The 14,987-nt window shown below is 44.3% G+C and overlaps 1 protein-coding gene across 4 annotated transcripts in view; it reads left to right on the plus strand.

The window, feature by feature from the left end:
* tanc1a (tetratricopeptide repeat, ankyrin repeat and coiled-coil containing 1a) overlaps nt 1-14,987 on the plus strand; it is a 59,476-nt gene that overhangs the window by 27,456 nt on the left and 17,033 nt on the right. For 3 of the 4 annotated variants that reach the window (XM_046842944.1, XM_046843021.1, XM_046843101.1), the window contains 9 exons: nt 443-567; nt 3,108-3,345; nt 5,406-5,687; nt 8,764-8,889; nt 9,782-10,069; nt 10,164-10,306; nt 11,528-11,759; nt 12,763-12,929; nt 14,128-14,732. In XM_046842944.1, the coding sequence (XP_046698900.1) occupies nt 443-567; nt 3,108-3,345; nt 5,406-5,687; nt 8,764-8,889; nt 9,782-10,069; nt 10,164-10,306; nt 11,528-11,759; nt 12,763-12,929; nt 14,128-14,732 (2,206 nt within the window). Of the gene's footprint in view, nt 1-49; nt 195-442; nt 568-3,107; nt 3,346-5,405; nt 5,688-8,763; nt 8,890-9,781; nt 10,070-10,163; nt 10,307-11,527; nt 11,760-12,762; nt 12,930-14,127; nt 14,733-14,987 lie in introns of those variants that run through there. The other variant, XM_046843192.1, reaches the window with a different exon arrangement.

Below are 14,987 nucleotides of genomic sequence, written 5' to 3' on the forward strand. Positions count from 1 at the left end.
GTTAGAGAGAGGAACGGGAGAGAGAGAGAGGTGTGCTGGTTTAGGAAGAACAGAAAGCGAGGGGGGAGAGAACGAGAGAAGGAGAGAGAGGGAGAGAGAGAAGGAGAGAGAGAGGGAGGAAGGCTCTGTGATCGAGCGAGTGATTATGAGAGAAACAGAGAGACGAGAGGAGCTCCAGTTGCTGCAGGATCTCGGTAAGTTGGGATGCATGTAGAATTCAGACAGAAACATTACGATGTAGTGTGTGTGTGTGTGTGTGTGTGTGTGTGTGTGTGTGTGTGTGTGTGTGTGTGTGTGTGTGTGTATTCGGGGCTGCCTTTAATACCTGTAACTTAGCTTGAGATGTACTGTAGTGAGAGTTCAATCATAACCTTTGTGTGTGTGTGTGTGTGTGTGTGTGTGTGTGTGTGTGTGTGTGTGTGTGTGTGTGTGTGTGAGACAGATCCTCTTTTGCCAGATAAGTCTGGCTCCTCCCCTGCTACTCAGGAACTGATGACACGGCTGGGTTTCCTACTGGGAGACGCCATCCCCGCCTCATCACACACCACCATGGAGGAGAGAAACCAGGTAAACACCTGTATATACATTTACATACACTCTCACACACGCACACTAAATGGCAAATGAACACACGTCTTACTTTTCACCTGTGGCATGACCCATACAGAGTTTGGAATGATGAGTTACTTCTGGAGAGTTGAACATAGAATAATCTGGATTATTCTGGATTACGCCGCAAACACATCCTTAATATTCACACTTCCAGCTTTATGAACAGCTTCAAGATTTTGGTTGTTTGTGCTGATGCACAGGCGGCGATACCATACATTGATGATACATATGAAGCAGCTACCGGTGCGATACTGGTGTTTCCGCCCATTTTATTACTACATCAGTTCACTATTATTTCTTCGGTTCAGACAGACAGCAAATCATCAGTTCAAATCACCAGCGCCCTCTGACTTCTAACACACGGCCCCTTTCACACACACGCCTTTATGGTGCAAACATAAAATAAAAACGATGAAATAAACCCAGACATTTTTTTCCTATTGTGTCTGCAGGAAGTCACAGCTCTACCTCTGCCATGTTAATCTGTATTCTACGTGACTCTCAGGCCTCGGCCTCCGTAGTGCTGCGATGCTGAGAGAACGCCCTCCAGAAACGGTTCTCGATCGGCATAGAGAAAATTGGTCCCGAATTATTGTTCACTTTTGAAATAATAAAAGCACAAATTGACTGTATCCATTGCAGACTTTTTGACATCGATGCATCACATGCAGTACATGCCCCGTATCAGGGATCTAAATCAGGCTTATATTGCATTTTATAGATCTAGATATTTTTCCCTCTGAATATCCACATTCTGATTATTTATACACATGGAGTCATGACTTTTCCCTGTCTGGCAGAGCGAAACCTATTTTTATGAGAAATCGACATTTCCGATGCACAAGTCCGAGATTCGGACCTCTATATAGCAATATCAGATTTAAAATATATATATTATTCAAATGAGTCACATTTGCATATTAATTAGAGCATCGTGTGTGTGTGTGTGTGTGTGTGTGTGTGTGTGTGTGTGTGTGTGTGTGTGTGTGTGTGTGTGCTGGTTGGTGTTTGGGTTGTTCGGCCCTGGGTATTGCGTCCTGAATCATCTGTTGATCCACTGCGGTGTGGTTGTCCGCTGCGACGAGGGCAGCTTTATTGTTATCGTAGCGAAAAATGCGTGAGGCGATGCTGCGTTTATCTCGGAAAGGAGACACACAGATTGTTTTGGTGAAGATGAAAGATGCTGGAACGGGTGGAGGAAGCGTTGCTGAGCAGGTGCATCATTCTCCATCTGACTGGGCGAAGGGCATTTAGCTGTTGGGGAGGGATGAGCGTGTGTGTGTGTGTGTGTGTGTGTGTGTGTGTGTGTTTGTGTACACAGTATGAGTGCAGGTTTGAAGTGGGTGGAGAGATGAGAGTCCTTCATCAGTGGACTGCTGGCAGGCGGCTGTTCTCAGGAGACCAGAGCTCCAGTACACTGATCTCACACACACACACACACACACACACACCACAAAACCCATCACGCTGACCTATATAGAGATAGGCATAGAGAGGACAGAACTGGATCTAGGGCTAGATCTTCTGCGGATGAGAACAAGGGGAACGTTTTTTATTTAGCACACCCACATTTCTTCTCGCCAACATCACCACGAAAATATGATCTACATAATAGACAGAATAGAAGGATGTGCTGGATCAAGTGCTATTTTTGAGCTTCTGAGATTCTCATTATCTGTTTTTAATTTAAACTTTTGTAATTGTCTTGTGTTTTTATGTTACAGTAAAGAGTCTGTTTAAAGTGTGGAGAAACATGTTTTCGAGAGACGTGAACATTTTCCGTTTCTTTCTATGCAACAAACTGGTTCATGTGACGCTGCGGAGATTTCCTTTCACTAAACACATCTATAAATGTCCAGATGTTACACTTTATTTCAATAGGAAAATCCTTCATCCGCATCAAAAACAGCTTTACACACTCTCGGAATCCGGGCGCTTCGTTTCTCCTAACGTTCAGCTGAAATGCTTTTCTGCGCCTCTTGAAAAACTCGCCAAAGTCGTTCTTCACGATTCCAGTTCATCCAGGTGTGGTGACTGGGCAGGTCGTTCCAGGATAGATATCACTCCAGACGACTGTTGTACGGTGAAGTGGCTTCCAATAAGCCGCAGTCCAGACGGAACTACATGGTGTAATGGTGAAGAATGGAATGGTTGCCATGTTGGTCCCTTTCACTTTCCCTGCTCCAAAACAACCCCAAACCATTAAACTTCCACCTCCATTGAGTTTTGCTATTAGAGACAAAAACGTCTAATTTGCACATGGATCTTTCTTCCATTCATTTATTGTCCAGTTCTTGTGTGTGCATTTGATGTGTGTCTCCAAAACCATCAAAGACTTCACACTTTTTAACACGCACTACAGAAAGTCTTTTAGAACAGTATCAAGCAAGTGTAGGGCAAAAAGTATTAGATGAAGATGTTGCGCAAAGAAAGATATCTATCCTGAAAAAAAACGTCTGATCTCGCCGGGTTGTTTTGTTCTTCGCTCTCCGCAGTGTATCGTCAGCAGTCAGGGAGCGAGTCCGTGTTCCACCCTGACCGACAGCACGGCGTCTCCCAGCGCCGAGAGCCCGTGTTCCAGCCTGGTGCTCAACTCGGGTTCGGCAGAAAGAGCCCCGCCCCAGTGCTGCTCCGCTCCATGCAGCAGCAGCACCACCATTACCACCAGCACCACCAGCACCACCATCACTACCCCCAGCTCCACACTGGAGAGCAAAGACAGCGGCATCATTGGTAAGAACGTACAACACGTACATACACACACAATTCTAAAGTGTATCTGATGGCTGAGTCATGCTTGGTAAGACCACATCTATCCCACGCTGAGATTACAGGCTGAGCATCAAAAACAACAGCTCGAGCAGAATCCCTGTCTCTCTGCCCCTTCACACTGCGCTAGTCTCGAATAAAACATGCCATTGTGCCAAAAATTAGAGCTTGTTTATTTTATTTATTTTACAATCCATCTGTAATACAATTCTGTGATGGGAGTTTTTGCGGAAGACGAGGCTGCACTAAAACAAGTACATGACAGTTTTATATTTGTATACAATCCAAAGTTACACCAACGTGAACAAGGTCAGTGATCAGCTTGGGCCGGGATTTGGGCATTAGGACAGTGTTTTCTGTTGCCACCAAAAGTGTGGATCTCCCACTGGATGTTTAAAACGATAAAATATAGCAAGAAAAGCAAGAAATAAAACATGCAACAAAGAAGAAAAATGCCAATTTAAATGCGATTTTTTTCCCACACGTAAGATCACGATGCATGTTGTTTGAGATCCTTCTTCCTTCATTTGCAGCAATTGGGGAAAAAATTTGGCCTGTAACATATCATGTAATTAACAGCGATCATTTTCACTCTAGCCCCTAGGGGGTGCTATATCATGTGACACACCAAAGCTAGTTTGGGCAAAAGTATTGGGACGCCTGACTTTTTTAGCCATATGTTTTTCTTCACTAATCTGTGAGCATGAAGTTGTGTAGGACGTCTTTTGGATGTTCACACCAGCTCCATGAAGGTCTGCTTTCCATGGGTTGGATTTGGTGGAAGATCTACTGCTATTAAATGCTAAACTACCATCCGTGTGACAAAATCTAGTGGAACATCTTCCCAGAAGAGTGGAGGTTCTTATAAAAGCAAATTAGGACTAAATGTGGAATGGGATGTTCAGAAAGAAACACACACCAAGACGATGTTCTTTTGGCACACTGATTTATGATGGTCGGTGCTCCCTATGACTGTGCATGCAGCCATCTGTTGGCGTGTTACAAAACTAGTCTCGAAACTTTTTGATACCACCTCATATGTAGTTCCTTCCTAAACTGTGAGCACAAACACATTTGGATAGAACGTGTTTGGATGTTCACTTGACCATGGACACCAAACCTCTTCCAGTTCCATGAAGATCAGCTTTACATGTGTTTGATCTGGTGAAAGATCTCCTGCTATAGAGCTACTATGAACGTTACTTGTGTGTCATTCTTCTTATATACACTAAAGTTTGCAGTCACCTGGTCATTAGAATGTTATGAGCTTTTTGAGCATCACATTCCACATTTAGTCCTGATTTGCTCCTATAATTCCCTTTACTCTTCTGGGAAGAAGTTCCACTAGATTTTGAAGTGTGCTTATGGATATTTGTGTTCATCAGCCACAATGGTGTTAGTAAAGTCAGGAAGAAGGTGAGAAGGTGAGGAGATCTGGGGTGCAGTCAGCATTTACATTCATTCCAAAGATGTTTAGTAGAGTTCAGATCAGAGCTCTATAGCAGGAGATCTTCCTCTCCAAACCATGTACACCAGATCTTCATGGAGCTCACTTTGTGCACTGCCATGCTGGAACAGGTTTGGGTTTCCGAGTTAAAAGGTGAACTCAAAATGTTATTACAGTGCATCCAAAGACGTCCAGTACAATTGTGTGCCTTCAGCGTTGTGGTAACAGTTTGGAGAAGAACCACATATGGAAGGAAAGGTCAGGTGTGCATGCAGTGTATATAGTCATTACCCACACCATTGTGTGTACAGTTTCACCAGAGTGTTCGTGTCCCTCAGCCATCCCCGAGTTGTGTTCTGGTGAAACTGGGACGGCCTTGTCTTTATTTCAGGTCTGCCTCAGCTTTGAAGTAGGACACCAGCACTGTTTTTTTATTCCCAGAATAGTGCTTTTTATTTGGATGCAGTAAAGAGAAGGACGACGAGAGATAACTGTAACGTACCACATCTACCACCTCGATCCTGTAACACGGATTAATGTGGTTTTAATTCAATCGCTTTTCTTATTGGTCCTGCAGCCACAGTGACCAGCTCGAGTGAGAACGAGGAGCGCTGTGGATCCAGTCTCGAGTGGGGAAAAGATGGTGCTGGAGGTGGAGGTGGAACCGTCAGAGACAGCAGCCATCTTGCTCCTCCACCTGTAGCGCCCGTCTCTGGTGGAGACTCATCAGTGCCCAGCGAACCCCCAACCCCATCTTTGCCCCAGCCCCGGACTGCACCTGCCGCTCAGCCACCCTCAGAAGGACTTGCACCCTACCACAGCACCTCACTGGCCATGCCGAGGCCCAACTCAGTGGCAGGTTAGTGAGCGATCGCATCACTTCCTGTGAAATTAATTTATTCGTCAGTTCGTCAAATCATTTACGCAATTAACTAATGAAAATTCCATTCATTTAGAAAAGTGAAAGTGTAAAACCTCTTCAATTAGAATGCACTGGTCCCCCGGAACTCACGGGGGTTACGTTCTAAAACCCCCCACGAGTTCCGAAAATCCGCCCATTTTAGACGCACCCCTGCAGCCCCTATGGTACTTTATTAAATTCATCTAGACTTTATGTGCATAAACAAAATAGTGTTTATTGTTGACCAAATACACAGTTTAAAATGTTATTCCTAACCTTCCTGAACATTCGGTCCCGTCGGGATTCCCGCAAATTGTAAGATCATCCGCAACTTGGCGTTAATCAGGTTCCAAATGAGAACCCGTGGATTTTCCGAACTGCTGAGCTGCTTTACTTTGATTTACCATCGGCTGGATTTATGAACGTGGTCACACGGGGTCTTATCTATTTTACTGATTGATTGATTGATTGATTGATTGATTGATTTCCATTTAGAGATCGCTGTTTTGCTCTTTTTCACTTTCCTAGTATGTCGACACCTGTGTAATTATCAAAATAATGCAAATTTTCACACATTTCTCAAATGTTTATGTGCATGAAATCAATAAACAATTTACTTTTGGATTTCCAAACCCGATGGACATATAGATGTCCACAGCTCAACCTTCTACTTGATCACTTGATCACTTGGATCATTTTCCTATAATAACAACACAACACTTCCTATTAGACTGAGCATAATATTTTTTAAACCTCTCATTCCACATTTGTTGTTATACCAACCTCCACTCTTCTGGAAAGATGTTCCACTAGATTTTGGAGTGTGCTTATGGAGATTTGTGTGAGATTCATATCGAAGTTGTTGCTTTGTGCCCAGGAGCATTGTGATGCTGGAGCAGGTTTGGATCTCCTAGCTCAAGAGAAGGGAACTCGAAGACTAATGACCGAGATTCACGTCACAAACGCTCAGCAATGCTCCAGATTCACTTTCTTTTTTTCATATATAAGTACAGAATTGGATTATTTTTTATGTCATTTTAGTGCTGTGTTAACAAGTTTGACCCAAATACGATCTGAATCAGAGCTACTTTAAAGGACAGATTATTCCGAGTTCTTGTGATTGGATGGGAGAGGCTTTTCGGGGATTTGCTGTCCCTCCAGCAAATGTGTGTTTGTGTGCTTGTGCGTAAGTGTGTGTGTGTGTGTGTGTGTGTGTGTGTGTGTGTTGAAAAAGAACAAGTTTGTCTTCCTTCTGTATAAGCATGTGTTGATCCCAGAGGAGAAAGCTCACCGTACCACCTCTGTGATTCTCCGGCTGCTGTCACAAGACATAAAAGTGCACACTTTTCCTTCTGCTGGCTGAACGATAAAAATACACGATTGTAGAAAGTGAAGCGGGTGAAGTTACTGTACATGCAGGATTATGGACCGGGTAAAAGTCAGCAAATGCCTCTTTATTTTAAAGGTTTTTTTTCCGAAAGAATCCCCTGAAAATGTCAAGATTCACCCCCAAGCTGAGAAATCTGTTATTTCAGCCGATAAGTGTTGGAGAAAGAGAGCGGATTTGCCGACTTTCTTTCCTGTAAACGCTTCATCAGGAGAGAGGAAGGTCAGCCATGTATCCTAGAGAAGTGCCATCTGACAGCATCGCTCCCTTTTTTTCACTTCACTCCTCCCCATTCACCACCTCCTCCTCGTCACAATCATCATCCGTGTCACGCTCCATGTGCAGAGATACACGATTCAGGCTGATGAGATTACAGCGAGGACAGAGGGGACGTGGATGAGCAGAATGTGCTGGAAAAACTGATGAAAGACCGAGTATATATGGATTGGTGTAGGTCTGTGGTGTATTAGTTCCTATGGAGGAGGCGTGGCCTTGGGACTGTGTCTCCCTGGTGTGTTAGTTCCACTAAAGGAGGCGTGGCCTCGGTCTGTGTCTCCTTGGTGTGTTAGTCCCACTAAAGGAGGCGTGGCCTCGGTCTGTGTCTCCTTGTTGTGTTAGTTCCAGTGAAGGAGGCGTGGCCTCGGTCTGTGGCTGCTGGGTGAAGAGGGTGTGGCTTCTGTGGCTTCTTGGTGTATTAGTTCCAGTGAATGAGGCGTGGCCTCTGGGTCTGTCTGTCTCAGTAGTGGAAACATGATGTTTGCTTGTCAGTCCTACTAAATGTTTTACCTGTCAGTCCCAGTGAGGAAGGTGTGATAGGTTTCTGCTTGTAGTAACTGACAGGGATTGATGCCACGCCTCCTTCACTGAGGCCTCTATTCCTATAAGCCAATAGGAAGAAAGCGTGGTGTATATGTTATATGTATCAGTAACTGAAAGTAGGAAGCTGATCATTTTTTATGTTTTTTAAATCGGGTAGCTGTGCTGCAGTAGTGTGTAGTTCTTTTCGAAAAGCCTGGTTTACTGCTTCACAGCCTTCTTCTCTTCTGAGACACAGAGACGCTTTCAGACTCTCGATTCTTTTGTGCTTCGTCACCATTTCTACTGAGCTGAAATCAGTGGAGACATGACCTCTTCTCCTCTCCTCTCCTCTCCTCTCCTCTCTTCTTTTCTCTTCTCTTCTCTTCTCTTCTCTTCTCTTCTCTTCTCTCTTCTCCTCTCCTCGTCTCTTCTCTGCTCTTCTCCTCTCGTCTCTTCTCTTCTCTCTCTTCTCTTCTCTTCTCTTCTCCTCTTCTCTCTTCTCCTCTCTTCTCCTCTTCTCTCTTCTTTTCTCTTCTCTTCTCCTCTTCTCTCGTCTCTTCTCTGCTCTTCTCCTCTTTTCTCTTCTCTTCTCTTCTCTTCTCTCTTCTCCTTTCTTCTCTTCTCTTTTTTTCTCTTGTCTTCTCAGGTTTGATTACAGATTAAAGTAATACACGGCGTATTTCAGCAGATTATATTGTATCATATACGTCTCTAAATCATACAGTATGAAATCACTGGCTGCTTTAAATGTTTAAACAAATTGTTTTGTTGATGTACATCACACTCATCCTCTCTTTCCTCCCTCCCTCTCTCTGTCCCTCCCTCTCTTCTCCTTCTCTCACACTAAAGCCACCAGCAGTACTAAGCTGGAGGAGTTGACGTATCTGGATGAGCAGCGAAATGCCCCGATGCGATCGTCCCTGCGTGGACCGTGGCATGGAGCACACACCAGCGGCCGCAACCAGGAGGGCAAAGGTATTAATATATCCCTTATAACTATAACCAAATGTGATATTATTTCAAAATCCAGACTTTATGAAGAATAATGAATGTTCCTCATCCCATGTGTAGGTTGTCTGAGCTCTTAGGAAAATCCTATCCTATTCAATAGGATACTCTACCAGCGTTGTAAGACTGGAAAAGACGAGAGTTTTTGAGAAACTTTCCATAGGAATTAATGGGAATAAACTGGGGATTTACAGAGTTGCAGTTGGGCCGATAACAGGCAACTTAAATGTAGTGAAAAAATCTTGCAGCATAATTTTGGTTAAAACAACCAGATTTAATGCGCTTTGAGTTGAATTTCTACCTGCACATTCATCAATCACATACACAGCACATGTACTGCAGGGTTACTGAGGCCACGCCCCCTACATGCACCGTGCATTCATAATGCATGATTTCTTATATCCTGCACACTAAATAATGTAAAAAAAAATTCCATCTTGGTGATTATTTGTGTAAATTACATGAATATCACATACTTTTCTGTTTTAAACGTTCTTAAAATTATTCTAACAATTAAATCAAAGTCAAAAACGTCTTTTTTTTTTTTGTATTTGAAACAGTATGAAACGTTTTTTTGTTTATACATGATACAGTTTATATACATTTTCCCAAAATTTCCATAAATTCCTGGTAAGTTTATATCTTAGAATATTTCCAAATTTCCCCCACATGAGGTTCCCGGAAATTTACCAAAGATTTTCCTTCCCTTTTGGTGCACTTTGACTGATCTTTAGCTCTAAAAGATTGTTCATGAAATCTGTACAGCAGCTACATGTCTCTACATAGAAATCTAGTTTTATTGAATGTTTAATTTCCCAACATTCAGCTGTCACGTTCCTTGTTGAACCCCTTGTTCCAGCTCGAATCACACCATATAAGCCGGTGGACATCATGCTCAAACCCTTGCTGTTTGAGGTTCCCAGTGTTAGCAGCACGGACGCCACGTTTGTAGGCCGTGAATGGCTGTTTCAGCGTCTGGAAGACGTCCTGACGGGCGAAGGGGAGGCGGGGCCTGGACGTGGCGCGGTGGTGGTGGGCAGCGTGGGCTTTGGAAAGACGGCGGTCATCTCCAGGCTCGTGGCTCTGAGTTGTCACGGGGGCCGGATGAGGCAGATCGCGTCCAACAGTCCAGGAGCTTCACCTAAAAGTAAGGAGACAACGGTGCACTGTCCATGGTGCTTCCTGGTTATAAAAATAATACACTCACAATATATGTGTGTGTGTGTGTGTGTGTGTTGCAGCTGGAGGTAAAGGAAGTGACCACTGTATCCATGGCAGCCAGCTGAACCCTCCATCTCAGAGCCCCCACCGCAGCAGCAGCTGCCCTCCGACCCCCGACACACACCGGCACAGAGAGGAGGCTGTCAAGCGTCTAGCCAGCAAGGTTTTAACACACACACACACACACACACACACACACACACACACTTTCTCTACGGAGTGTCCCAGAGGTTAAATTATGCACAATAATTAAGTATTTTCACAATTACACACATGACATTAATAAGATTGTTCTGTGCTTCTGTTTAAACATCTCATTCCACATTCAGTCTTCATTTGCCCTTATAATAAGCTGCTCTCTTTTGGGAAGATGTTCCACTCGATTTTGTGGAGATTTATTCAGAAACAAAGGTGTTAGTAAAGTCAGGTACTGATGTGGGTGAGGTGAGGAGGGTTTTAAACTCTATAGCAGAAGATCTTCCACCAAATCCAACCCATGTAAAGCAGGGCTTTTCAGGGAGCCGGCTTTGTGCACAGGGACATGGTTTAGGCCTCGTTCAAGAGCCCCAGGAGTGGCAGCTTGGCCAGTAAACCAGAGCCTTAACCACTGAGCTAACATCTCACCCCCATGGCGGGTGTCCAAATACTTTTGAGCCGTAAAGTGTAATAACAACATTCTGAGTGGTGAAGTGAAGAACACTGATGATCTCTTTATCATGGCACCTGTTAGTGTGTGGATTTATTTATTAGGCAGCAGGTGAACATTTTGCCCTCAAAGTTGATGTTAGAAGCACGAAAAATGTCCATAAGGATTTAAGCGAGTTTGACAAATTGTGACGTCTAGATGACTGGGTCTGAGCGTCTCCGAAACTGCAGCTCTTGTGGGATGTTCCTGGTCTGCAGTTGTCAAAATCTATCAAAAGTGCTCCAAGGAAGGAACAGTGGTGAACCGGCGACAGGGTCCTGGACCGCCGAGGGTCATTGATGCACGTGAGGAGCGAAGGCTGGTCCGTGTGGTCTGATCCAACAGACGAGCTCCTGGAGCTCAAACTGCTGATCTGATATCTAAGAAATTATTGCGACTGAAAAAAGCAGCACCTCCTATGCAGTTCTGACACCTTGATCCTGTGTGTGTGTGTGTGTGTGTGTGTGTGTGTGTGTGTGTGTGTGTGTGTTTCTGCCTGGAACATGTTCCTGCATCTGGGCTTCATCTCAGCTGAACGTCCTAGTCTCGCCTTTTTAATCAGCCATCTGCCGGCCGCCGCTTGCTCGCTCTCCTGCCCACCGACTGTGTGTTTCTGGGTTCAGGGGGATTAAGAGCTCGTACAGGAGTGTGGGAGAAAAAAAAAGATCTCAGGTCGATCTGTTCGTCTTTCTCTTACAGGTGGTAGCGTATCATTACTGCCAGGCGGATAACACGTACACGTGCCTGGTGCCCGAGTTCGTGCACAGCGTGTCGGCGCTGCTGTGTCGCGCTCCTCGTCTCGGCGCCTACAGAGAAATGCTGCTGAGGGAGAACCAGCTGCAGAGTCTGCTGAGCCTCCGCTCGTGCGTCCAGGATCCGGTCGCGGCTTTCCGAAGGGGCGTCCTGGAACCCCTCGTAATCCTGCGCAAGGGTGAGAGAACTCCTATAGACGCTGTCATGAAAACACACTTCCAGGAAAGTTCAGGAATGCAGAAGGTCCACATGCGAGATGTTCTGCTCTATTTACAAATGATGGACGTATTAAAATTTTAGCGCATCAAACTGTAATTCATCAAATGGAACCTAATATTTTTCAGAATCTGGAAAAAAAAAGGATAGAAAAGTAGATGTTTGGACTTTTCAAAACCCTGGTAGGAACGTGCTCACATTCTTACCTGTAATTAGACCTAAGGGCAGTGTGTAGTGTAGTGTGGTGTAGTGTAGTGTAGTCTGAGTGTGTAGTGTAGTGTTGTGTAGTGAAGTCTGAGTGTGTAGTGTAGTGTTGTGTAGTCTGAGTGTGTGTAGTGTAGTGTGGTGTAGTGTAGTGTAGTGTTGTGTAGTGTTGTGTAGTCTGAGTGTGTAGTGTAGTGTAGTGTAGTGTTGTGTAGTGTTGTGTAGTCTGAGTGTGTAGTGTAGTGTAGTGTAGTGTTGTGTAGTGTTGTGTAGTCTGAGTGTGTAGTGTGGTGTAGTGTTGTGTAGTGTTGTGTAGTCTGAGTGTGTAGTGTAGTGTAGTGTTGTGTAGTCTGAGTGTGTAGTGTAGTGTAGTGTTGTGTAGTGTTGTGTAGTCTGAGTGTGTAGTGTAGTGATATAAAGTGGGATTTAAAAATAAGGATAAAAATAAATATAAAAAAAAAAGTTTGATTTACTGAAATTTCAATGTATTCAAATCATATTATTTTAAATTATATTATTATTATTATTATTATATTATTATTATTATTCAGCTTTTAATAATTAAAATTTAATAAAAATAAATTTATTCTATTTTTAGTGACAAACATTTTTTTAACAGACAAAATATAAAGCGGCTCACACACACACACACACACACACACACACACACACACACACACAATAAACATAATATTGCACGAATCTAAAGCACATTAACGTCTGTTGCCCCCTCCTGATCTTCCCCACGTGACCTGGTGCAGAGAGGAAGATCTCCGAGGACGACTACATCATCCTGGTGGACGGTCTGAACGAGGCCGAGTTCCACAAACCCGACTACGGAGACACGATCGCCTCCTTCATCTCCAAGATCATCTCCAAGTTCCCCACCTGGCTTAAACTGGTCGTCACTGTCAGGGTGAACCTGGTGGTGAGTTCGAACCTTTGAACGAGACTGATTTCGGATCAGTTTTATACTCAGGCTTGTGCTACTTTTTTATTGTATTTTTTCTATATTTTTTGTAATTATTTAAAATTTTCTCCCATTTATTTATTCCTGGTTGCATTTCAATGCTGTTCCGTTTTGATTTAATTTGTTGATTAGTGGAATAATTTTTTATTTTTTTTCCCCAAAATGTGTATAATAGTCCTCTGGTGGAGCAATTTTTTTTTCTAAGGAGAAAGAACCGATGCTATTGGCTCTTTATGATATAAATTGTGTGCACTAAATAGTAACCGTTTCTCTGAAATGCTAACATGCTGCAGTTTTTGGATCGAACTCGGTTACATGGAATAATACAAGGTGGCACAGGGGAACGGGGGATTTTGGGATCTAGGAGTTTTTCGCTCTGAGGCATGGGCAGTTGTGCGAGCAGTGCGAGCTCGTTTCGAACCCTTTACAGGTAGTTATAATGAAGCAGAGCAGGATTTTTAAATCCTTTTTTTAGTTACTGAACAATTTTTAACATGAGTTTGGATACCTCACGAGGTGCAATACTCCAGGAAATACCCTATTCCCCTTCTTTAGCTTTAGGACTGGTTTTTCTCCTGAGGCTACTGTTGCTGGCTGGTGGTTTGACGCCATTTTGGCTGTTGCATTAAGCAGAACATTTGTTCTGATCAGTCACCATGTTAACAGGCTGGACTGTGGCCTGCTGGAAGGGGGATTATATAAGAGGGGTCAGTGGCTCGGGTACAACGGTGCAGATGTCCAGAGAGAGACAGAGAGAAAGAGAGAGACAAAGAAGAAGAGAGAGAGAAAGATTCATAGCTACTCAATAGCAGGTGCTTGTAAACTTGTATCACAATGTCCTCAGATCATAAATGGGTTACTTGCTGCTGCTGCTGCCTGAAGTGACGAGTTTGCGAAGTATTTACGGAGTAATTTTGTCAGTGTTTGGGTTGTAGGTGAGTGTTAAACATTAATCAAGAGACTTTATATTAATTACAGGTCATAAATTGTTCATAAGTTCATAAAGTTCATGAAATTTTTTCGGCTCGTTGTAAGTGCAGTGTGACATCGATGCTTCAAAAAAAAGAACCAATTTTAAATTAATCGGGAAAGCTTTGCATTTTCTCTTCTGATTTCCTGTTTACCTTTTCCTCTGTTTATAACTGACTTCCTGCAGGACGTCACCAGCCTGCTCCCGTTCCCCATCATATCTCTGGACGACATCCACGACAAGTCCGTCTCTGCCGACCTGCACACGTACGTGCAGCACCGCGTGGAGCACAGCGCCTCCATCCTCAGCAATGTCACCGCCAGTGGCAAGAGCGAACCGGCGGCCGGGTCGAAGCTCAGCTCGCACCTGGTGAGCCGCAGTCAGGGTTCCTATCTCTACCTGAAGCTGGTGTTGGACCTGCTGGAGAAAGGCCACCTGTTGATCAAGAGCTCCGGTTACAAGGTGCTGCCCGTGTCATTGACTGAACTCTACCTGCTTCAGTGCAACATCAGGTTCCCGACACCGGCGTCTTTCGAGCGGGTGATGCCCGTCCTGAACGTCGCTCTCGCCTCGCTGCACCCGCTAACTGACGAGCAACTGTTTCGCGCGCTAAACGCCGGCAACCTGAAAGCAACACTCGAATGGAGCGACTTCCAGCAACGCATGGAAGCGCTCTCCTGCTTCCTGATTGGCCGACGTGACCGGACGCGCATGTTCTGCCACCCGTCCTTTAGGGAATGGCTGGTCTGGAGAGCAGACGGTGAGAGCACCGAGTTCCTGTGCGATCCGAGGTGAGCTACACTATACACTATATAGACAAAAGTTTGCAGATCCACATTTGCTCTAATAAGAAACTCCATTCTTGTGGGAAGATGTTTGACTAAATTTTGTGGCGATTCATTCATCCACAAGGGTGTTAGTACATTCAGGTACTGATGTAGGTGAGGTGAGGAGGCATCTGGGGTACAGTCAGTGGTTAAATTCATTCATGTTCATTAGGGTTCCAAGCTCTAAAGCAGGAGATCTTCCACCAATTCCAACAGATC

This window comes from Silurus meridionalis, chromosome 1 (genome assembly GCF_014805685.1).
Source record: "Silurus meridionalis isolate SWU-2019-XX chromosome 1, ASM1480568v1, whole genome shotgun sequence".
In the NCBI taxonomy this organism is placed as follows: domain Eukaryota; kingdom Metazoa; phylum Chordata; class Actinopteri; order Siluriformes; family Siluridae; genus Silurus; species Silurus meridionalis.